This window comes from Cavia porcellus, unplaced genomic scaffold (assembly GCF_034190915.1).
Source record: "Cavia porcellus strain 051 isolate PalLab524CR breed Dunkin Hartley unplaced genomic scaffold, mCavPor4.1 scaffold_1, whole genome shotgun sequence".
Taxonomy (NCBI): Eukaryota; Metazoa; Chordata; class Mammalia; order Rodentia; family Caviidae; genus Cavia; species Cavia porcellus.
In genome coordinates this window covers 197,844,543-197,870,385 of record NW_026947484.1, presented here as the reverse complement: position 1 = coordinate 197,870,385, position 25,843 = coordinate 197,844,543, and the positions used below count along the sequence as shown (strand labels likewise).

General features: G+C 35.6%; 1 protein-coding gene across 6 annotated transcripts in view; it reads right to left on the bottom strand.

The window, feature by feature from the left end:
• Window positions 1-25,843, bottom strand: part of Rabgap1 (RAB GTPase activating protein 1) — a 188,447-nt gene that overhangs the window by 106,721 nt on the left and 55,883 nt on the right. For 5 of the 6 annotated variants that reach the window (XM_063227092.1, XM_013153319.3, XM_003470795.5 and 2 more), the window contains exons 3-10: window positions 11,995-12,229; window positions 10,952-11,156; window positions 9,256-9,430; window positions 8,644-8,801; window positions 4,668-4,778; window positions 4,045-4,111; window positions 3,354-3,456; window positions 2,152-2,321 (exon numbers count right to left, since the gene is read on the bottom strand). In XM_063227092.1, coding sequence (XP_063083162.1) covers window positions 2,152-2,321; window positions 3,354-3,456; window positions 4,045-4,111; window positions 4,668-4,778; window positions 8,644-8,801; window positions 9,256-9,430; window positions 10,952-11,156; window positions 11,995-12,229 — 1,224 coding nt within the window. Of the gene's footprint in view, window positions 1-2,151; window positions 2,322-3,353; window positions 3,457-4,044; window positions 4,112-4,667; window positions 4,779-8,643; window positions 8,802-9,255; window positions 9,431-10,951; window positions 11,157-11,961; window positions 12,230-25,843 lie in introns of those variants that run through there. The other variant, XM_063227093.1, reaches the window with a different exon arrangement.

Genomic DNA, 25,843 nt, shown 5'->3' with positions numbered 1-25,843 from the left:
ATGTAATTAGAGCAGAGTGAGCAGTGAAGAGGAAGCGGAAGAAAAGAATTTGTTTACAGTATAATGGGCAGCAGATCTGGTAAGTCACCTCAGAATTTTGGCTTTTAATGAATAAAAATGATTTTGGGCTGAAAAACAAAGTGATCTGATCTGAAGCTCCTATATTGTGAATAGTACAAAAGAGGACCAACATAAACTGGGTGCAGGGGCACACATCTGTAAACTCAGCACACTAGGAGGCTGAGGCAGAAAGACTGCACATTAAGGCTCACCCTAGATAACTTAATAATTTAAAGCCTACTTTAAAAAAAAAAAAAGCGGGGGATGTAGTTCATTGCAAAGGCCCTGGGTTCAAACCCTGGTACCACAAAGGGGGGCTGGCAGAGATAGAAATAGAGATATGAGACTATTAGAAGAGCCTAGGCAAAAACGGGAATTTAGATGAGGACTAACATAATCTAGATAGTATGAGGTAGTCAACTTTGGATACGATCTGAAAGTAAACAGGATTTCCTGATAGACTGGATATAGAGTGTAAAAAATTAAAGAGCAAATTCTTGAACTAAGCAACTAGTAGAGGATGTCCATGAATTAAGACGTTAAAGCAGGGAAATGAGGCCTTTAGTGTACAGAGATCATGGATACTGTCTTAAACATGTTAAATTTGAGATGTCCTGAAAGCAAAATGAGGGAGGAATATTGAAGAAGAAAGGAATCATATATATCAAATACTGCATGCAGATAAGTGAAATAAAATGAGAAGTCAGTTTAGCAATTAAAGTCACCAGATACCTTGATTCCTTCCTAGGACTTTTCCTCAAAGGAAAAATGGAGGACAGAGGGTTTGGGCCTTTGTTCAGTAGTAGAGCATTTGCTTAGCATGTATAAAAGCCCTAGGTTCCACCATCAACATGGCAAAAAGATGTGTGTGCTGGGGGTAGAAGTGGTGGGACAACTGAGAACCAACAAAAGCTAAAAAACTTACCAGATTTTTCAACTCCTAACCACCACAGGAAAGACAGTGTAACTTAACTGTCACTTTGACAGAGTTAACTGCAGATTAAAAAAAAACTTTTCGGAAAAAATAACAATCCTGAGTCTCTATAATATATCTCTTAAAATTATGTAAATTTACAAGGTATACACAGAAACAGGAAAATGTTACCAGTCAAAGGTTTCTTACATAGCAATAGTATAACGATGCTTGAAGATATAAAAAACAAAACAAGCCCTCATAAAAGAACAAATAGGAAATCTCAAGAGAAAACAAAGTATTTCTAAAAAAGAAAAGAACTTCATGGACATTCTGCAAAAGAAAATTACAAGACCTAAAACTTTTTGAAAAATTTATTCAGTGGTTATAATAGCAGATTAGAGATGACAAAATAGTCAGTGATCTTTAAGACATATTAATAAAAATAATCCAATCTAGGAAGAAACATTTAAAAAGACAGATAGTCAGATTTGTGGGAAAGTTAAAATATCTAAAATATGTGTAACTGAAATACTAGAAGAAAAGAAAAGAGAAGGGGACTGGAGAAAAGGTTGAAGAAATAAGGTGCTAAGTTTTCCCCAAATTTGGTTTTAAAAATGTAGAAATTCAAGAAGCCCAGAAAATCCAAGCAGATGAACTGAGAGAAAAATCATTCTTCGGCGTATCACAGCTAAAAGTAAAAACACAAAGATAAAAAACAAATAAAAAAATTTAAAAAAAGACAGAAAAATAGCACATTTAGCGAACAATAAAGTCAGCACGCTGATTTTTCATCAAAAGAAGCCAGAAAAGTATAGACTGACATCTTTAAAATGCTAAAAGGAAAAAAAAAAAAAAAATCTAGACACTTACATCCAATGAAAATACACTAGTAGAATGAAGTAAAATACCAACAGGCATGATGATACATGGCTACAATCCAGGCTCTCAGGAGGCCGAGGCAAGAGGACCACTGTGAGTTCCAGGTCAGCCTATGCTACAAAGTTAGTTCAAGGCCAGCCTGAACTACTTAGAGAAACCCTGTTTCAAAAAGCTGAAAACAAAAACAGATACAAAGACATCAAAGAGAACAAGTCTTTGGCAGACCTGAACTGAATGACACCAAATGGAAAGTTAGGTATTTAGGAGAAAGTGAGCAGCAACAAAAAATTTAGTACCTGTTTTAGTTTCAAAAAGAAATTTTCAGTAGTGCTACGTTTGCTGAAGGGCCAGAATAATCTTTCATTAGGGGAGCAAACTCGAACTTTTGTCTCTAGGAGGAAACGAACAGGTTCTTGGACTTCTGTTATTACCAAATCAACAGCTGTGGTCATAAACAGCACTTTATCTAGAGAGGAATGAGAAAGAAATAAAAAAAGATGAGAATACATTTGTTTATGTGATTAATGTAAAAGAAAGTACTGTTACTACAAACTTTCAAAATACTTTAAGGCCAATTATTAATTAAATAAACATCTAAAAATTGACAAATCACTGTTTTGAAATTTTTTCTGTAATGAGAATCCATTTTTTGGGTAGACTCCCAGATGTTCAATTAGTAATGATAGCTAGATACACATTAAAATTTAAGAAATTCATTGGTATTGTTTTGTGAAAGTGTCTCATGGCTCTTTTACATTAACTTCATTAATGACAGAAATTGTCAGTTTTTCATTTTAGCTAATGATAGTATCTTACAATTTAGAACTAGTTATCTCCCATATCAATTTATCTGAATCGCTATCAATGACACGAAAAACTGAAGGGGAAATACTGCTCAATAAGAGGTATCCACTGAACAAATTATATTTTCAGGATAGCCTACTATCCTGTTATTAAAGGTTGCTCAAGAAGAGTATAAAATTTCTTGGAAGTATTTATGCTAGAGTATGTGATAAACTTTACAAAAGTGGTTACATTTTAAGTCTCTTTGGGTGGATGGAGCTAAAACTTTTTTGTCTTTTTCGTTTTTATCGGTACCATGGATCGAACTCACGACTGCCTGCTTGTAAGGCAGGCGCTTATGCCGCTGAGCTAAACCTCCAGCCCCCGAGCTAAAACTTTTTTATATACTCTAAACTTTTAGATGTGTTTGGATTACCTCCACAAAAACAAATACAATTCAATGTATGTAAATAAATAAGTTCATAAATACAAAAGAAAAAGCAGGGGGAAAGTGAAAAATGAAAATAGTTAAGCAGTGGAAAATGGGCAAAAAATGGTGTTTCATTTATAGGTTGAATTTAATAAAGTTAAGAATTATTAAAATTCTTTGTTTCACCAGAATTAGGTAAATACTGAAAGACTGGTCAAACAAGTGGTCCTACGTTTGGGTATCTTCTTTTATTAAAGTTCTGTTTATGGCAGCAATCTGCATCACCTTTAGGAGTTTCTTCATTTACAACTTGAAAATGTGGGGATTTTGGATTCCAGCTTCCAGTAATAACGTAGGACTTTCCATCAGAACTTTTGCCCATAGACTCCTAAGGAAACAATAAAAATAAACTTTAATGTGAAGTGGGTAATAACAACCAAGCTTTGTTTTGCTGCTTTCGAAAAATAAGAAATGCAAAAATATATATGAAAGAGGATCAGATTTAAATTTGTGTGAATGACTACACTTAAGATTAAAGATATGTTGATTACACATTTGTTCCTCAAAAGTTGTATGTGAAGTAAATGCTTAAAAACATATTAAACTGAACAGGGGAATTCATTATTTTAACCTATGTTGAATTCTTTTACCAAGTGAGTAATCACCATGTAATTTTTGTTTTGAAAATTATTATTACTTATAGCAATCCTAATACTTCTTGCTATCTGCTAAGCACATGACAATTTGGAAAGATTTCTCTAATAAAAAATTTTTCAATTCTCGCATCAATTTGACAGATAAGAATTATTATTACCATTACAGAGTTAAGAAATCAAGATTGAGATTGGAAATACTATGTTAGGAATAAGGATACTACCTTATCTTGGTGTACTGCTTGTAGCTTACAAAGAACACCTTCCTAAACCTACTTGAACATTTACTAAGTAAACGACCTTTGAAAAAAAAAGGGCCTTACCAAATCTAACAAGTGCATATCACTATTCCGTACATCTTTTCCTGGGCTAAGGAGAAGACCAAAACACCTGCAAAAAAAGAACTTATATAAATTTGAGGAAAAGAGGTAACATATATAAAATATGTTTAAATTAAGTTATAACATCTCATGGATAGTTAGAATTATCTTAGAATTATGATTAGAAATATCTAATAAAAATTTCTAATTAGAAATATCTTAGAATTAGCAATAAATTATGGGTATCAAAATGATAATTGTGGGTCAGGAATACAGTTCAGTGGTACGGTGCATGCCTGGCAAATGTAAGGTCCTGAGTTCGATTCCTAGTACCAAAAATAAAAAAATAAAAAAAAAAACCCAAACCAGTTACTTCTTTAATTAAGATAAGCAAATTCTGTTTTCTTTTTATTGCCACATAATTAAGATTAACACATTAGCTGAAGATTTATGACAGCTATTTCAAAAGAAATGAAGCATTAACTTCAATAAACAAAATTCCCTAGACTAGAGATACTTTGAAATATATTTTAATACAGTAGGCAATAGCTCCATTAGATGGACTAAAAACAAAATTTCTATTCAAGCTAAATTTAGCTAAACTTAGGTAAGCTAAACTTGCTTACCTTTCAATGGCAAGTTCTTTATTAGTTGTTTGTTGCACATAAATGACAATCTTCTTATCAATTCCTTGGCGTAGTTTAAAGCATTGTTTGTCTTTGTCTTTTGGAACAGCACTACAAAACAACATATTTCATTACTTTGCAAATTTTTATTTTCTTGCCACACACTTGAACAATGTATTAAATAAATAAAGACCTTGAATCTTTGATCCTTTTCTATGCCTGGTTCTCAGATAATAACAAAAAAGTAAAAAATTGTCTTTTAAAGTGGAGATATCATTATCACTATAGATAATCCACTAAATTACATATAAAACCTACTCATGTCTCCTAATATACGATTTTAGTTTTATTTTCTTTTGTTGCTGTGGAAATTAGTTGCAAAGTATACTGCATGGTATCTGTTATCCAGGAATAAAAAACAAATAAAAAGTGACTTTCTTTCCTTTATGTATGGTCATTCATTTTTATAAATGAATTATTACTGCTTTATTTTTAAAAAATATGTAATGTAAAAGATAATTTTTGATTCTGAGTTTCAAAAAAGTTGCCTTTTAAAAACTAAGAGAAAAAGAAAATATGGACAATGATAAGATAGCTGCTGCCTAATAATTCCCTTCAGTAATATACCTTATTCTAAGTCCCTATAATCATTAAAATAATACTGAGTCAATTAAGTATCAGCTTAATAAAACATTAACAATAGTCCCAAAAAAGCTCTAGTCTCCCACACAGTACTTTCTTTAGCTCCTTTTGTTCTCCAGATGAACACTTGTCTGTGGCATCAGTCAATATGCAAAAGGTCTAAATTATATCTTATTTCTACACAAAATTAACATAATTGTAAAGAGAACCTAAGTAGATAAAGTAAGTGGCCAGGGGCTGGAGATTTGGCTCAGCGGCATAAGCGGCTGCCTGGCAAATGGGAGGTTGTGAGTTCATCCCTGGTACCAAAAGAAAAAAAAAGTGGCCAGATGAAACCTCTAAATATCTACTCAAACTAAAAGTGGTTCTGAAAAGTAAAACTATCTGAAACCAATTCAAGAGCATTTTATAACATTTATATTACAAAATCAAAGAATTTTAGCAATCTAGAAATGACAAACATGTTTAAAGAAAATTTTTGCATACCAAACTCTTAAATATTTGTGGCTGACAGAAATTTCACCTATAAGGAGATAAGACAGGTCTCAATTTTCAATTGTCAGTAGATAACACTGGTCTCTATGTTCTGTGGATGCTGAAGTATAAGTAAATATAATCTCATCTCTCAGCAATTTAAAACAGCATATATCAAGTTGTCTCTGGTGCCATGAATCTAAAAGGGCTGCATTAACAGGAAGTAGAGTGGAAAGCACAATCAGTGAGAGTTCACCTCACTGAATGTTAGGGGCCTAAATTATATTTCTGGTCCTAGCACGCCACTGAATAGATCTCAACAGAGAATATAACATGTAATTGAATAAATTAGGAAACTAAGGCCTAGGCTTAATTTCCTTGGCAAGCAAAATATCAACTCAATTTATCTCAGGGGATTGTGCAATGGATTAAATAAGAGAAAAAAGAAAAGAGAAAGAGGAAAGAGAAAAAAGGAAGAAGGGAGGAAGGAAGGAAGGAAGGAAGGAAGGAAGGAAGGAAGGAAAGAAAAAAGGGAGAAAAGAGAAGGGAGGGAAGGAAGAAGGAAACAAAGAAAGAAAAGGTTTGAGTAGTATAAATAAAATGTTCCATTTCCCTAAGGGCTATATTAAGAAACTGCTTTCTAGCTGGAATAAAGTAAAATTATTCTTTTTTAGGAATGGAAAAAGAACATTAATTTCTTCCACCGCACCTTGTCTATATTTACATAAGGGTAAAACCTGACAATTAAGTGTTGTACTATGGTGCACTACATTATATATATCTGTTGAATAGATGATAATCATATGGGTATACTACATTCTAACTATTCTATTAAATATTTAATTTCTACTTTTTAATTTTGCTACTATACTATACTTAGTATTAAAGGGAATGAGTGGCTTATTTAGGGTCACATCAAGGAATATTTGTGAGATAAATTCTGAAACATATTACAGAATTACTGGATAATGCATTAGGCAAATTCAAATCTGACAAAAGATCCTTTACAATGATTTTATCACTAGATTGGGAAATGAAACAACAATGGTGTTTAAATTGCAAATTCAGCAGCAAAGAAAACAAAGCTCTTAACAAATGTGAAAAGCAAATCTGACTACCTAGGGATAGTCTGGAATATCACCTTACTATGAGAGTAAATGGAACAGGGTTGTCTGTGCTCATTTTACTGTGATAGCTTGATGTTACAAAGAAGTCCTGCTTTGTGCCTCTCTACTGAGACAACTTTACCTTTTCTATTCATAACTGGAATTTACATATAAGAACTACATAAACATCTTCAATAAAGGGAAAATAGACAGTTTAAAGTAACGTGTTTCTTTTCTTTTTTTTTTGAGACAGGGTTTCATTGTGCAGTCCAGGCTGGCCTTGAACTCACTTTATAGCCCAGACTGGTCTGGAACTTGTAACAACCCTCCTCCCTTAGCCTCCTATGTGCTGGGATTATAGTCATGTATTACCAAGCCCAGCTAAAAGTAACTTGTTTCTTAAAAAAGAAAAAAATATTAGAAATCTGATACATTATAATTTCCTTTTTCAGGGAAGAAATACAAACTGTAGGAAAAACTATCTCACAGTGTTGTTTTGAGAATAAAACTGTAGCTAATGAGAAAGCATAATGCCTAATATATAGTACACTTCAGTCCTCAAATCAAAGTTGAAGTTTCACCATACCCTAAATTGACCACCAGATGGCATGACAACACCAAGGTCTGAAGAAAGATCAAACTATCACTTTTTCCTAAAGAAGGAACCAAGCATTGTGTTAATATGAAAGCAATTATTAAAAACTATTCATATTTCTGTATAATTTCATTTAGCACATTTCATGATGTAGTTATGAAGAAACTTGTATAAGCAACTTGATTATGATCCTAAAAAGCATTCATTTTGTGATATGATTCATGTAAAAAAAAATTAATGACTGAAAAAAAATCAGTCATCTTACAGAGAATTTAGAGTTTTACCATCTTCTTCTTCTTCTTTTTTTTTTCTGTACCTGGGATGGAACTCATAGCCTCACACTTAGTAGGCAAGTGCTTGAGTGGCTGAGCTAAATCTCCGGCCTTGCCATCTGATTTAATAAGTAAGGAAACTACTACCTGGAGATTTAAAGAAACTTGGCAATGGTTATATTGTTAATAATAGCAATAATTAAACTAATGTTTTTATTTTTTATTCTAGAATTCCTCCTACCACTCTGACAATTGTCACTGTACTTAAAAACTAAAATGCTTATTTCTAACTCTGTGTAGGTTAGACTTCAGACAAAGCATTCATTTCTCTTCTTCCTATGTGTTCAGATAAACATTAATGGTAAAAACTTGATTTTAAAGACTTAAATTCTTCAGGTAAAACAGTACACCAACCAAACTAAACAAATAAAGCATAATAGATCTAGTTTTTTATTATTTCCCATTCATTCATTCATTTGGTTTTTCATGTAAGAGAAAAACATGTGATATTTAACTTTCTGCATCTGGCTTATTTCATTTAGCAGGATGGTCTGGCATTCTATTCTCTTCCTGCAAATGACAGGATTTCATTTTGCTTATGTCTTTTATAATTCATATCAGTCAGCCAGCTACTTTTAGCTTAATTAAAATAAGGTAGTAAGATGTTTCCCACATGATGAATTTATTGCTCTGAAATTCAAACCTGCTTCTATAAATCTGCTTTTTTAAAAAAAATGTTAAATGATAAATTTCAAAAACTTCCTACAAAAGCAATCATTTTTGAAGTGAAAGGTATATATAATCTGACCCAAACTTTGCCTTGAGTGATAGGTAATTATAGCATGCTGATATAAACTCAAGAAAATGAATAAAATAAATTGCCCTACCTAAAATAACCTTTACCATCATCTTCTTTTATTTCTAAAGATACAGAGAAGGTAAAGATGTCACTGTCGGGAGTCTGCGGTGCAGCAGTGGCTGAAAGTGGGGTCTGCTTGGCAGAACGGCGGAAAGCAGTGGCAAAACTGTAAAGTATCCGGCTTACCTACAACCAGACATGTCAGGAAATGGGCTGTTATCAGAAGACATAAAATACTATTAAAGCTGAAAAGCTTCCTACCGTTGAGGGGTAATCATCTTTCCATTACTTATTTCTTTAGGTAACTTATTTGTTAGGCCTTTAAAGAAAGTACTAAAAACCACCAAAGAGAGTTTTAAAAAAAAAAAAGAAATAAATGGTTATAAACACTAGGAATTTAACTGAAAAATTACTTCCTACAAAGGTTAAAATTACTTCCTACAAAGGTTAAAAATGATATTAAATATTACAAAAAAAAAAAACTGTCCTAACAAGATTGGGTCTAAAAGAGTGGCTTGCAAATATGTCATTGTTGGAACCAATAATGAAGGCGCCAATAGGTCACCTCTGACACACTTAGCAATTACAGTGGAAGCACTGGTGAAGTTTCATGTGTAGACGTTTTCTCTTAAGGACTTACAGCTTCTTGTATTTCACAGCGAAAGACATGTATTCTGAAGAGCTCGGCATTGTAATGACTTTCAGTGAAAGCAAAACAGTCGCTCTCAGGTGTTCCATCATGCCCTCTGACACAGAAGAGGATTTTGTAGATAGGGTAGTTCGCTATTTCAGTATTCGTCTGAGGATCTAACAGTCTATGAAAAAAATAAATTAATTAATTAAAGGAAGTATGACAATTTGTGCTACTTTCCTATCAGAATTTGAGACAATCTTTGTGGCAAAATGACCATATGGAACCACTTTTGGTATGCTAACCATATTATTCTTAAATTTTAATAAATATGTGAATTATCAAAATTATTGACTATATAATTTCATGTCAATAAAAAGTATGTATTCTCATGTTTGGTGAGTTTATGATATCCACAACATCCTTTATCTGTTCACAGCACTGAGCATACAACAATGCGAAGTCAACATTGTAGGGCAGAGTCATTGATGGGGAAAGCACAGAGGTCCTGTTCATGAGTACCTAGGAAGAAGATGTAAGTCAGGCTTAAAGGTCTTTCACAAATGCCCTGAAAACATGGGACAAGACAGATTATTTTCTCATTTTTCTCTTGTTTTCCACCTTACATTCTCAGTCCTTTCTCAAAATTACATTTTGAGATATGATTTTTTTTTCTTTTAAGAGACAGAGTCTAGCTATGTAGTTCAGGCTGGCCTTGAACTCACATCAATCCTTCTGCCTCAGCCTCATGAGTGCTCGAATTACAGTGTGAACTACCATATCTGGCTTGAGATAGGATCTTGGGAGATTGCTGAGGCTAGCCTCAACCGTGGATCCTTTTGTAATTGCACTGGTGTTACAAAAATGTTGATTCTAAGAATTCTATAACTATACATTCGTACTTATGTAGATTTAGATGTACACACTCTCTTCATAAACCAAGATGTTAAATATATTTTATCAATGGGAAAATAAAATTAAGGGTAGTCTTTTCAGGTCGGGGTTGTGCTTTAAGTTAACCTCACAACTTGTGATTCTCCTACTTTAGATTCTTAAATGCTGGGATTGTACAGGCATGTACCATGTTGTTCACCTTTAATGGTTTTTGTTTTGCTGTTTTGTGCTTTTTCTGAAACACACATATACTTTCAGTAATGGGGAAAGATTTTTATTTTAGCTGTTCTCAATGCATTATTTAGCAATTCTATGCTTAGCTGGCTGACAATAGATATCTTATTTGGCCATCTTTGTTATTTCTTCTAGTTAATATAAACAGTAACCATTTCTAGAAGCTTACTTCGGCCTCAGTAACCTCATTTTGAAAACAGGTTCTGTACTGGAATAGTATTTATCTATACATTTTTTAATTTCTAAAATAAGCACAAAATTCTGTTTTTAAAAAATGCATCATATTATTATTTTTACTGAGGAAACATGGAAAGTATAAATTAATTTGTTAGAGTCTCATGATCAAAGTTCTTCAAATATCTTCAAAGTATTTAAATCTTTAATGCACTACACAAGAATTGGGTGAGGAGTGTATACAAAAATGAGTGTCCATTTTTTACACGGGTCACAATTCTTGAAAGAGATAACAAAAATAAACATTATATGAATAAAATAATTTAAATATTTTATTCACTACTGCATCCTTCTGAAACAGATCAGAGTCATTACTACAAAAATTTCAAGAGGCTGGTCTCACCTCACAGTGCCCTCAGACACATTGGGCACAGACAGGGTCACATCCAGTGAAATCTGACACTGGCTTCTTAAAATGGACATCATCCTCAAGGCCTCCACTTCACTCCTGGGGGCATTCACTGAGGCACAGCCTAAGTAAGTCAGTTTACTGAAAACCACGCTGTCCTCCTCAGCCACAGGTGTAAAAGGACTTGACACTTCTGAGTCTAAAAAAGATAAAATGATTATTTTTATTTTGACACATTACTGATATAAATAGCAAGTAAAAGCCTAACGGTAACATATAGGTTCTAAAATTGTTTTAATGAGATACCATGGCGCATCCCTGAAGAAATGCCCATGGAAGCCAGATGGCTCAAGTGAGAAATGTAATACCAAGATTTTTAGATTTTGCTATTGAGAGTCAATCCCAAACCCAGAAGTTGTCCTGCAATTCAAATATGATTACTTTTTTGCTACTTCAAATCTGTTTTAATTCTGTACTTTAAGTCAAATATAAATGTAGTATTTTACCATTTTGAAAAACTCTCTGATTTGTCTCCTTTCTGATCTATGGTGCTGTGATTTTGTTTCACTCATCATCCTATATCCATTTTACTATATTCTCTTAATCTTGCTTTAACTTTCCCCAAAATACATTCTTTTCCTCCTTTTTTGCTATTGTCCTACACCTACTTTTCCAACTGGGTAACTATTCCAATAGAGTTACACAAGTCTGGAGCAAATATTATTCATCAAGGATCATTCCTCTATTTTGGCAACATTGTACAAAAATTCCTCCTTTCCTGGGGGAAAAACCATTAAATACAGTACTCTGGAAAAGAGTCCTGTAGTGTTACTTACTATTTTCTTTCTTCAGTATAACTGAAATACATTTAAAGGGTAATGGGAATATAGTGTATATATCTTTAAAATCTCCCTAGAACTAGAGTTTGGAGATTCTAAAGAATTTTTTCCCCCTCTTTATCAAATCTAGTACAGGGCAGACACTCAAATATTAAAAACAATAACCTTTAGTTATGTAAGCAATGCAGCAATCCTAACCTCCTTCTCCAGGTTTCACTGGCAGACTCATCTCTGGTTTTTGGATCCCTACTAATAGAACGGGGTTAATGGTGGATGAGGCTGAGAGTTGATTAGAAAGAGGCCCATCTCCTTCACCATCCAGTTGTGACCTTTCCACAGGTTCCTTGTCTCCTGGCTGGTCATCCATGGGAGGATCCATCAGCACGTCTGCTAGCTCTTTTTGCAGCTGCTGTTCACTTCCATTTCCTACAATCTAAGGGTTACAAACACACGTAATCAACAAAATGAGAGGGCAGTACTGATTAAAATGGGTCTATATGCTAAAGAAAATTATTGAGACTTCCGGGAGAACATGGCGGACAGATAACAGCAACTACCGGAGGCTCTCTGAAAAACTAGGCTCAGAAGCCAGGTATGGTGAGGACTAAAGAGACATAAGCAGGTGGAGTTATGCTCTGCTGACTCAGGAATGAACTCGGCTGAGAGAAACCAACTTGGAATGCAGTCCTGGTGCTAAAACAGGAACAGAAAAGCCGCGCCGCTGAGGCTGGACCCCGCACCTTTGGAAGCTGCGATTTGGGTTTCCCGCTGCGCGGTGGCTGGCTGCCTCTACATCGGCTCGGCAAGGAGAGAGACGCACGGAAACTCTGAGAACGGGAGTCTGCGAACGGAGTCGAAAACAGGGCGAGCAGGGAGGCATGTTCTGACTTGTGGTGAGGTGAGTGAGAGACACTGACACTCCACCAGTTTGACTCCAGCGGACTTTCTGGGCCCGAGCAGTCCTGCGGGAGCAGGGCGTGGTGGCGACTCCAGCCACACATTCCCCTCTCGGGCGGGATTGGTGAAAAGTGCCTGGCCTGCGTGATGCTGCCGGCAGACCCCGTAGGCTGGCCCAACCCAGATCACAGAGCCCGACAGAGGCCGGGAAGGGCGGGCCCCGCGTAGGCTGCCTGGTGCGCAGCGGTGAGTGGGAACACCTAACCGGCGCAATTTGATCAGGCTGTGGCTGACAGGGAGAGAAGCTGGGCCTCTCATATAAGCTTGCATATATAAGGAACAGAGAATATGGGAAGAGGCAGCAACAAGAAAGGCTCCTCTGCCCCCAATTCTGAGAAACAGGCAATAGCGGACACCGCACCAATAGACATAAAGCGCCATATAGAGAGCCTCATAGACCAATTCAGGAATGAAGTTATCAACGACCTGAAGCTAGAAGTATGCAAAATAGTTAGAGAAATGCTAAGCACCACCCAAGAAAAAACAGATGGTGGAATGGAAGAACAGAAAAAGAGGGGAGAATTGTTTGATGGAGAAAACAGGGAAAGCATAGAATACATGAAGCAGGTTCAAAGGGACTACCAAGAAACTAAGAAGGCTATCGAAGACTGGCATAACAGCTTGAAAGAAACTAAGGACAGACTATCTGAACTGGAGGGCAGAATTATAATATGGGAGAATGAAATGAAAAACTTCTTAAAAATAACAAAGAAACAAACAGCAATAATACAAAGACAAGAAGATGATAAGAGGATCCATAACTTAAGGATTAAGAACATAAAAGAAGAAGTAGGGACACAAACAAATGAACTACAAAAGCTACTCACAGAAATAATCCAGGAGAATTTTCCTAATTTAGCAAAAGGTAAAGATACTCAGATGTATGAGGCATACAGGACCCCAGCTACCTACAACCCAAACAGAGCAACACCCAGGCATATAATAATAAAAATTCCAGAAATTCAATACAAGAACAGAATATTAAAAGCTGTCAGAGACAAGAAACAGACCACTTACAAGGGAGTACCCATCAGAATTACAGCAGATTTCTCTGCACAAACCATCAAATCACGAAGAGCGTGGGGGGAAATAATTCAAGCTTTGAAAGATAATAATCTCCAGCCAAGATTGAGATATCCTGCACAACTGTCCCTAGAAATTGATGGAAAAACAAGGTGCTTCCAGGATAAAGAGGAACTGGGGGAATTTGCAACCACCAATTTAACTCTACAGAGAGTATTGCAGGATATTCTAAAAAAAGAAAAATACAAAGAATCCAGAAATAGTGGAGGCCACAACGAATGGAGCAGAGAACAAAGTGAAGAAGACAAACTGACAGCTACTGACAGAATAAGAGCTCAACAGAAATGAGGCAGAGAAGATTGGATGATAGGAACAGCTATTTTGGAGAAAATGACATCTTAATAGGTAATACTGATTTAGTATCATCTTGTTTTGAAGTCTCATCTAGCTTTTGTCCTTCTGTCTCCAATGGTCCAAATAGGTTGTATCTTACTGGATTTTATTATGTACGATAGTATAAGCAAAAACCTTTTAAAGACAAGGAGATTATACAGAAACCATTGTTCATTTTCTGTTAGCCGATTCTAAATACTCTGTAATGCTGTCATTCTCTTAAATGGTTTTACATTGTTTTGATATACTTAATGCTACAGTATACGAAGTTGTACTCAAGGATTTCAAGGAAAGAGACAATATGGTAACTACTTTTAGGTCAGGATTATCTGGTGGTGATAATCTGCTTAAATGGTTATGTTTTGATCTGTGCTGTTTCGTTGTTATGCCCTCTTTTATCTCAATCTCCACTCCATTATTTACTTTTTTATTTTTATCCTTTTAATTAAAGGAAAAAAAATAGCAGGATATATTATAGTAACCCACTTTGACTTTCCATTACCTCGATTTAAAGCCCTGTATTACTCTCACCATCTGGTTTTTAACTGATGTTCCCCTATTCTGTTTTGCTGGATAGTATCAGGTTCAAACATTTAGGCATCAGCTGTGAAGATAATGAGATTCATTATAACGCCCATTCTCGTTGACTTTTATCTACTTTTGAAGACCTACAATGTCTCCGATGTTTTGGTTTTTTCGGTTTTATTCTTTACTGTTTTGTTCAATTGTATTATAACTAACGATATAGGCAATTCTATTAGAGATAGCAGGAGGCATTATGGTAACCATTGTTGATCACCTTGTATTATGTTTTCACATTATCTATTATGTCCACCCTTTTGACTTGACCAATTCTGTTCTGTTATGTCACATTTGGTTTTACTCTCTTCCAAAAAAGTAATAAGAACCGTGGGAGCAATGAAACCCAAAATGTGTAATAGTCATTGTACAAAAGAGAGGAAAAGAAAGTGCTCTAAACTATATAACTGCATGTATATTTAAGTGTATAAGATAGAAAATGATATCACAGAGTTTTATTGGATCATTGAACAGAACTGTTTGCAGTATCAGTGATGGAATGTCCACTTTACAAGCTTTAATTTTGTGACTTGAACAATTATTTCTAAGATGACAATATGTAATCCATTAACTAGTGATTTCCTACTGTTCATTTTTTTTCTGCAAATCTGTATAACTTGTACCCTTTCTCTGCTTTTTTTTTCTTTTCTCCTTAAATAAAATTTAAAAAAAAAAAAGAAAATTATTACTAGCTTCTTTTGATACAAAAATATCTTCTGAATGTTTGGAAAAACTGAAATAAATCAAGATCTGCAATGAATAAAGGCTACAGCTACACTTTTTTTTTTTTTTTTGTCTTTTTCCTTTTTATCGGTACCGGGGATCGAACTCACGACTGCCTGCTTGCAAGGCAGGCACTTATGCTGCTGAACTAAACCTCCAGCCCCTACAGCTACACTCTTAATTCAAAGTTCATGAAAAAATAAATAGCAAATCTGAGACTAATACCCAGGAATACATGTAGCCTGCCAATGTTGTAATGTTTTCTATAGTGTCTCCAACAATTAAAATATTTATAATTTTGTCTGATGAGAAATAATGCTCTTAAGAGGAAAGTCTTTAGTGGCTTTTCATACACTTAAGAAAAAGGAAAAATGTGCTCACTTCCAAAAGTTATCAATAGAAAAACACCTAGTAGGTAATACATTTCCACATATGGTCCTACTGTAAGTAGGTGTTCTGTATTCCTGAGGAAGAGCTCTCTGATATAAAGAGGTTCTTGCCCAGTTTGGTGGTGCACACCTGTAATCTCAACACTCTGGAGACTGAGGTGTGAAGATCACCAAGAGTCTAATGCAAGCCTGTGTTACAGTGAGTTCAAAGCCAGTCTTAATTACACAGCAAGACTATGTCTCAAATAAATTAATTAAGAGGTTCTTAAGTGCTGAGATGCATGAATAAAGTACAGGAGATGAGTGCATAAAAGTACTACAGAATAAAAGCACTGCACCCACATTCAAATAACATCAAATATTTCCAAGGAGTCATAACAGTTTTTTATTGGTTGACTCAGCAAAGAAGTAAACGAGTACAAACTCAAGTAGACTGCCCAAGGCTAACAAAAAACAATGACAAGACCCAATATTTTCATTAAATACTTATTCAAGAATTACTAGAAAAATTAACAAAAACATTAATGTAGCCAAAGGAAATCATCAAGAAAGAAAGCAAAGGCTGATTTAGGAGGTTTTCTGAAAACTAACACCTTACAAAAAGTTAAAATAGTTGGGGGTGTGGGACTGTTAAAAGAGAATCAGGCAACCCATTTACCTTTTTATGCATTTACCCATTAGTAAAACGAACAGATTAGAAAGCAGAATTCCAGTAACAGAGGTACTCTGGGCTACCAGAGAGCCTAGTTCACAGTCTTTTATTGTCTTGAGCTTTGCATCTCTACAAACTTCAAGTTTCCTGGACTGCAAATTCTGACTGAGAAACAGTGTCAAGTCTTTTTTGCTGACATTTTCCCAAGAAAATCCTAACACTTTAATTACTCTTGCTGTGGAAATAAAGGCCTCTTGGCTTCAATGACAACTTGTTTCTGTGAACTTCATTTTATGTTGGGAGTTATTGTTAGTGGAACTACAAGTGGGTCAAGTAGTTTTAACTCTTTGTTAAACTTATTCTACACAACTGAAAGTACTATAAAGTTTTTTCTTCCAGAAGTTCTGCTTTTAAAAGTTTGTTGTTTTGGTAGTTTTTTGCTTTTCTCCTTGGTAAACCTCCTTCTACACAGGCAAAAGTGTTTTGTTTTGTTTTGTTTTGTTTTGAGAAGGTCTGCTTTAAAATTTTTATGTTGGTTTGGTTTGGTAGCATTTTAGTTTACTTCAGTTTTATTTTTTGTAAAAAATTTTTTTTAAATTTTGAGACAGGGTCTTGCTCAGTCACTAGATTGCCCAGGCTGGCCTCAAACTTAAGATACCCCTGCTGTGGCCTCTCAAGAGTACTAGAATTCTGGTTATGTGTCACATATTAAAACTTCTACTGCACCTAAAAACCAAACCTGACCATGGTTTCAAAACTTTAGAAATACTTCAACACCTAAAGTAACTGAGTCTTAACTGTTTTTCAAGGTGAGGAGAAACAAAGAAATTACAGCTTCCTGAAAGCAAATGAGAGAACATATCAGACTTCACATTTAAGCAATTAGTAATTATAACTGAAAGTAAAATACGAAGGATATATTTTTTTCATGCTATGAAGTACTGTTTTGTTCTCCAGCACATGACCAGAGAATTCTATGGAACTCTAGCCAAAACCTTATTCTAATGTATTTCCAACCACAGAAATACACTTAACTCTAAAAGACAAAAAGTTTTTGCATTTGTCTATATTTGTTTATACATGCTTATCTTTCATACTTCCTTAGTTTATATTTTATAAACATAGAAATTGTCTTTCACTTCCTTGTTTTTTTCTTCCTTAAAAACTAGGAAAATGTATTGTACACACACAAAACTGTTGATTTTTAAGAGTTATTTAAAGATACCAATTTAATGTCTTAATTAGGTTAAACAGGTACTCAACAATTATCATGCTAAATCATCTTGAAATTCCAATCCAATTCCAAAGGTACTAACCTGTGACACATAATTACACATAATTAACTCAATTAAATTGATTTTTTAAAGTCATTCCATTAATTTTGCCTAGTCTAAGATAGGAGACATTTGGTGATACCTTCAAAAGTTCTCAATCTTGTGTGCTGGCAGAGGCCCTGTCAGGTGGGGAGAAGCAGCAAGGAAACCATGCAGCCTCCCTTGTGCTGAAAGAGCACTCAGCCAGGGAGAAACAGTAAGAAAGTCATCGCTGCCTCCCACCCACCCCTCTACCTCGTAAGCAACTGCGGACAACACAGGCTGAGACAACAGTAACTTAAGTAACTGAAGCAGGGAAGCAACTTGACATTCATGTTGTCTGATTGACTTTGCAGACCTGGGGCCAGCAGTCTAGGTAACTATTTAGAGGCCAACAATATGTAATAGAGTAACGATTATGGATTTCCTACTGTCCTATTACTGTCTTGTTTTGTTTCATCTTATGGTTCTTTTTCACTACCTTAAAAAAAAAAAAAAGCTCTCAATGTTTAGCCTACATCAGAATCAGCTGGGGAGCTTGCCATAACAGTCTGTATGGTCTTGAGTTTCTGATTCAGTAATCTGGGCTGAGGGTGGTGGGAGGAAGACCTCATAGTTTGCATTTCTAAAAAGTTCCCAGGAGATCGTGATGCTGCTAACATGGGACAACTTTAAATTAATGGTTTTTAGCTGTGCGTATGCAAAAGAATTACGAGTGTTAACTAGAAGCTTGTTAAAGTGTAAATAACTGTACCTGTTCCTTCTTTTGTTCCTAACTTCCCAACTGGACAACTGAATCATTCTGGGAATATGCCTATTTAAGACCACAGATAATAATGGTACTTTTAGCTAGAATTCATAGACACTAACGGATCAAAACCTTCAACCAAAATGTCAACACAGTATTTTTTCAGAGGCACAGGCATTTTATAGGCACCAAAATTATTTCTGCTTTTTGAAAATGCAAGTTCCTTAGGTTCATCCAAGAAAATCTTCTCTACATGGGTGCCCCAAAATCTACCTTTTTAAAAAGCATCTCAGGAGATTTTTACATGCAACGAAGTGTGAGAATCTGTGGCAAGACTCAGGTATTCTATAATATGAATTGATCACCATGGTAAAAGGACTCGTGGCCATCATCATCCCCTTGCCTTGAAACGTGAATATGGAAACATGATGGACCTCTTTTGTCAATGGGTGACATCAGAATAAAAGGTCAATAAAGTAAAATCAACTGGGTGGGTAACTAAAAGAGATTGAGTCCTTAATTGTATTGATAAGAACCTGAGGAATTTATTCAGCAAAGGGCTAGAAAGTATTTTAGGTGTTACAGGACATATGCAGGCTTATGTGTGTGTATGTGTAGTCTCTGTTGCAACTACTCTGCCTTTCTACATGAAAGAAATCATAAACAATGTGTACACAAATAAGTATAGGTATGCTACAATTAAACTTTATAAAAGTGGTAACTAAAGACTACAATGGCAGGTGGTCATTTGTTGACCCTTAAGACAGCTTAAAATAACAACAGCTTATCTTCAAATACTTTTTTATAGCAGAAAAATAAATCCACTTCTGGTAGGGGCTATCTCTTTCCTAGCATCATGAGCAGTCCTAATATATACTACAACCATTTCTAAAATGCAGTTTGATTATAAACTAATGAACACTGTTAAGAGTGAAAGGGCAGACACACATCCGTCCAGACATACTCCAGAAATACACACAGATACATGGCAAAATGATCTTCAACAAAGTTGGTAAGATAAGTTGACAAAGACAATAAATCAAACAAGTGGGGGCTGGGGATTTAGCTCAGCGGCATAAGCGCCTGCCTTGCAAGTGTGCGATTGAGAGTTCAATCCCTGGTACCAAAGAAATAACATAACATAACTTAACTTAACATAACACAAATGGTACTGAAACAATTAACCTGACACCCATAGGTAAGAATGTGAGTCTTTAACAATACTTCATATCCTATACAAAAAAGAGTATCACATTTCAATGTAGCCTAAAACTATAAACTTACAGAAGGCACAGAGAAATCCTTGTGACCATAGGACACAAAGATTTATCAGAACACAAAAAGCATGTATAAATTGGCACCATGCTCTAATATTGTACTGCCTGGTGGACAGAGCTGAACTTCTGTTCTGCTCTAATCTTATCTTTTTTTTAAATTTTTTTTCTTTCGTTTTTATCGGTACCAGGGATCGAACTCACGACTGCCTGCTTGCAAGGCAGGTGCTTATGCCGCTGAGCTAAATTCCCAGCCCCTAATCTTGTTTATCTTTGATATGATGCATTTGGCCAGTTTCCTCTTTAGGTAAGCTACAGGAACCAGGCTGGAACCAAGATGGCTGCCACAGTGACTTCATTATAACCCTATCTGCATGTTACATGACACACATCTCCAGCGCCGTAGGAGTTCACAACTGCCATGATGACCATGAAGAACCATAAAAGGAATGAGAAGAGGCGGGACTCAAATTTATGGAAAATCTCTTCTCATTCCTATTGGAAAAAAAAAAACCCATGAGTATTTCTCTCCTTTATTAGCTGATCCCCCCATAACTATAACCTCCTGACCTGTAAGACTAGAAAAGATGACTTTCAAGTTTATTTTACATTTCTCTTGTACTTAGCCAAAAATAAAAGTCTCACTGTTCAATCATTATTCAGCCTTGTTACTGTTTCCACAATTTAGACAGGTAAAAAGGTTCTAGTCTGAGATCAAAATTGGTAACAAAACCATAAAAAAAAAAAACTGAGAAAAAGGACTTTATCAAAACTTTTGCTCATAAGACTAAAGACTGAGGACTGGGGATGCAGTTCCGTGACAAGAGTGCTTGCCTAGCATGCACAAGGCCCTGGCTTCCATCCCTGGCACAGGAAAAAACGGTTTAAGAGAATGCAAAGACAGAACAGAATTAAGAGAAAGTATATGCAAATCGTGTACCTGATAAAAGACTGGAAACAATACACAAAAAACTCTCATAACAATGGTTTTTAAAACAAAAACTCAATGTTTAAAAGAGGCATTTCCAGGGGCTGGGGATTTCGCTCTGCGGCATAAGTGCCTGCCTTGCAAGCAGGCAGTTGTGAGTTCGATCCCTGGTACTGATAAAAAGCAAAAAAAAAAAACAAAATAAAAAAAGAGGCATATCCAAAAATACCCTCACAAAGCCAGGTGTAGTAGTGTATACTCATAAACTCAGCACTTGGGAGCCCGAGGCACGCGGATTACAAGCCTAAGCTGCATACTGAGTCCAAAACCAGTCTGAACTACATAGTGAGGCCTTGTCTCAGAAGAGAAACAAAGCCCCTTCCTGTGAAGCAGGCTCCATCATATCAGTAAAAAACTCAGCCAGAAGAGAAACCACCCTGTCCCATAAAGCAGGCTCTGTCATGCGGATCGAAAACACTTAGTCAGAAGAGAAGCCATGCCTTCCCACGAGCGAGCCAGAGAAGAGCATTCCTCCCTGCTCCCACTCAGTGACTCAGAGGACTCAGAGTAAGTGACAGTCACCGAGGTGAAGGGAATAGCTTGATGTTTGTGTTGTTTGGCTGGCTCTGTAGGCTTGGGGCTGATGGTCTGGGCATCTACCTGGAGGATGGCAGTGTGCACTGTGGCAACCATGGGGGCTTTCCTTTTGTCTTAGTTTTCAAATCCAATGTTTTATTCCTATGTCTGGTAACCTGAGTAACTATTCTGAAGACAACAGCATGCAGTGTTGTTTTCACTGTTCTGTTTTGTTCCAGTTTATTGTTTTGTTTTGTTCAATGTTATGTTCTGATTGATTTTATTCTGTTTCGTTTTATTTGGTTTTACTATGTCTGATGGTATGGACAACTGTTGTAAAGACAGCATGATATATTATGGTGGCTACTGTTGATTTCCTCTATTCTGTATTGAGATTTTCTACCACTTTCAATGCTTTGTTTTGATTGATTTTATTCTTTTAAAAATAAATAGACAAAATAAGACACACAGATTTAAAAAAGGGCATTTTATGAAACAGATATACAGAAGACAGATAAACACATGACTAGAAAATTGACATTATTTATTAGAGAAATTGAAACAATAATAGGATAACTCTATATACCTTTAAGAATTACTCAAAACAAAACAATACTAACAATCTAAAGAATACCAAAGATGTGAAGCAACTGGAAAAGTCATATTGCTGGTGGGAATGCAAAAGACTGCCATTTTGGGGCTGGGGATTTAGCTCAGCGGCATAAGCGCCTGCCTTGCAAGTGTGTGGTCGTGAGTTCGATCCCTGGTACCAATAAAAACGAAAAAGACACACACACACACACACACACACACACACACACACACAAAGACGGCCATTTTGCATTGTTTTATAAAGTTAAATAGACTTTCTAATTTTTATTAGCAATTTTGCAAAGTATTCCTTGTGGGAAGGTGGTAAATGAACAGTATCACCTCAATTCTTCTTTCATCCCCTTCCTCTCCCTCCCATCTCTTGATCCCCTTCCCTTGAGAAAGATTTATCCCTCTATTTCCTATTAAAATAAACCATACAAGTCACTCACACATATTTACTGGTAAGACAAAATTTAAATACGTTTCACACGAAGATTTGTTTACGTTTATAGCAGCACTATTCACAGCTACCAAAAACTATGTATGACCCAAATGTTTATCAGCTACTGAATATATAAACAGGTTGCCATCTATCCGAAAAATTAAATATTCTCCAATAAAAAAAGGATAATATACACAGTAACTTGGAAGAACTGCAAAAATATTAGTCTATGTAAAAGAAGCCAGATATAAAATGGTATTCAGACTTGCTATCTGACTCTGCGGGGGAGGGTACTGATGACTGCAGCCAGGGTCTTTATACTAAGCTTTACCCTAGACCTTTTTTTTTTTTTTTTACCCTAGACCTTTTTAAAAATTTTGAGACAGGGTTTTCCTAGGCTGCTCAGGTGGATCTCAAAATTGGTGTGCTCCAGCCTCAGTCACTCAAGTGTCCTTGCCACCAAACCCAGGTTCCATAGGAGTCCACTTAAATGGAAACAGCGAAACTACAGGGACAGAGATCAGATCACAGGTTACCAGGAACTGAGATGATGAGGGTAGAGAACTAAAAAGAGGCAAGAGTAAATCCTGATTGTGGTGGTGGACACATGCAAGTTTACATCTCTCAGAACTCAGAACTATCTAGACATTCCATGTTTAATGACTGAGTTCTGTTCTTGTGATTAGGTCATTAAATGAACTGATGGCTAAATGAGGAATTATGTACAGTATGTAAATTACAACACTCAGAACAAAGAAATGGTCAAAGGAAACTTCAATTTGATGACTTTGCTTTTATTTCCGTAACTCTTACATTCAGCACTGTAATGTATGAGTGAACATAAAGCTACAGTACTGTATTACACAGTACGATCAGCAAAAATTACAGTACTGTATAAAAAGGGTGTGCTGTACCAAAGAAAAGACAATGAATCTCTAGTATAAACAAGATATACAGAACAGCATACACACAAAAATCACAGGACATAAGCTTGAACAGTTGTGAAATAGGTAGGTCATTAAATGAGGAATGCCTGTATAGTATTTAAGAGCTGCATTTACTGTTTGTATATTTCACCTTTACAAAATTGGCTTCAGACGAGGTAACCCCTGCCTGGAAGAAAGCACCATGCACAGGCTTCTGCCAGAGTGGGGACAGCCAGACCCAAGCTTCTCTCTCCGTGAGTCAGCACAATTCAAGGACTGTGGCAGGGAAGAGAACCAGGCCTTACCAAGAAGCAATCCCGCCTGGAAATTATATCATTTTCATTGTTTTGTAGGATTGGGTTTCAGTCTCTTTTGTTTTGTTTGATTACATTAAATCTGACGGCACAAGCAGCTATTAAAAAGACAGCAAAGCCGGGCGTCATAGCTCACGCCTGTAATCCCAGCACTCGGGAGGCTGAGGTGGGAGGATCATTGCAAGTTCAAGACCATCCTGGGCTACAAAGTGAGCTCAAGGCCAGCCTGAACTGCATAGTGAGACCCCGTCTCAAAAAAAGACAAAATAAATAAATAAATAAAGACAGCAAGATTGAAGCCCTTATTGCATTGTTTTTATTGTTTCTATATTATGTTCTGTTGGACTTTTACTATGTCTGAAGGTATCTGCAGTTATTTTGAAGGCAACAAAAGGCATTATGGTAACTATTGATTTCATAAGGTTTTGAAGCCCTGTACCACTTATACTGGTTTATTTTGATTGGTTTTATTGTTTTATTTTCCTTGGTTTTATCCTCTTTAAATAAAAAAATAAAATTGGCTTAAAACAGAAAAAGCATGGCTCCTCACAAAGAATACATTTGAAAATACAACTGTTTCCTTTTGTTATCTGGCCCTCAATATTGTGGTTTTGTAATCAGTTTCACTTTACAGATGCCACCACCAAAGTCTTGCTTTAAGGAATGTTTGTTTAGTGAGCCCCTTGAACTAGACTGGGCAAAGATGTTTCCCTAAAGCTTTAGAAAGTGACTGTATACAGTGCATCTGTATTCTTGTTTACCAAATGGAATTGTATACATGTAAAGAACAGAAGCTAAAAAGCACAATTTTATCTAATTTGGATAATGGTTATTATATAAATTTTGGCTTAAAAAATCCTAAATGATTTTACCTTTACTTAAAACAAACACTATCATTTCCTATTACTTTGAGCAATTGTCATTAAGATTTATTTTTTGAAATAATACTGGAGAAAGCAAGCTGCAAAACACAAACAATAAATTTTATTTTAAAGCCCAACAGACTTCTACTATTATGTAGCACAAATGTAAAGATTAAAAAAGCAAAACTGGATGTATGGGTAAAAGAACTAAGAGTCACATTTAGATCCATTTTCCATGTAATCTAGATTAAAAGAAAGAGTTCTTTAGGAAACATTCCTGAAGTAAGAAAGCAAACAGTAAACCTAAAATACACAATTTAGTAGCAACTGCAAACATGTGACATATATGTTTATAAGGTCAGAGACTGGTGAATAATTTACTTATAATTTTGCTTATAAACCAGGGATAGAAATTGGAACTCAGAGCTATCACATGACAAAATTCTAGGGAAGCACATTACAACATAGACTATTAAGGTGTTTCCTAGAATTGTTCTATATGTAACTTACCAATTGAATTTGGTAATCATACTTGGGCTCCAAAAATAGATCTGGTTTGGGATATGGTTCTGATAGGAACCCTGTGACTATGGGCAAGTTAACCTCTAGAAGACAAAACTACTTCAAATATAAAAGGAGAATATTGTTGCCAGGTGTGGTGGTGCACACCTGTAAACTTGGGAGGCTGAGTCAGGGAGACCACTGTGAGTTCTGGGGCCAGCCTAAATTACACAGTGAGCTCAAGGCCAGCCTGACCACACAGCAAGACCCTGTATCAAAAAAAAAAAAAAAAAAAAAAAAAAAAAAGAATATTAACATTTATCTCACACAACTGTTAGGAGAGTTCAATTAAGTAAAAATAAAATATAATTTCAAATACTAATTATATATTTATACACACATATTTTTAAAGGCATTGCATCATGTGGTGTTTACAGGGATCACTTCATTCAATTCTCATATCACAATTTCTGCCAATTAGTAAGCATCCACACCTCCCTCCATTCTCAGTTCTTTCTAAATGAATTTTGATCCACCTACTAGATTTGAGGTTTGAAAAAGGAAACAATTAACTTTAAAAACAAATAGTTAAAAAGAAAAAAAAAGCACAAGTAGTAATTTTCATGGTCTAGAGAACTTTTAAGAACACACCTACAATTCATGTGCAAAAGGAACATAGAAATCATACAGGTCTTAAAATTTTAAAAATATCAAATAAGCCGGACGTGGTGGCTCACGCCTGTAATCTCAGCACTCCAGAGGCTGGGGTGGGAAGATCCTTGCGAGTTCAGTTTGAGACCAGCCTGGGCTACGAAGTGAGCTCAAGGCCAGTCTGAACTGCATAGTGAGACC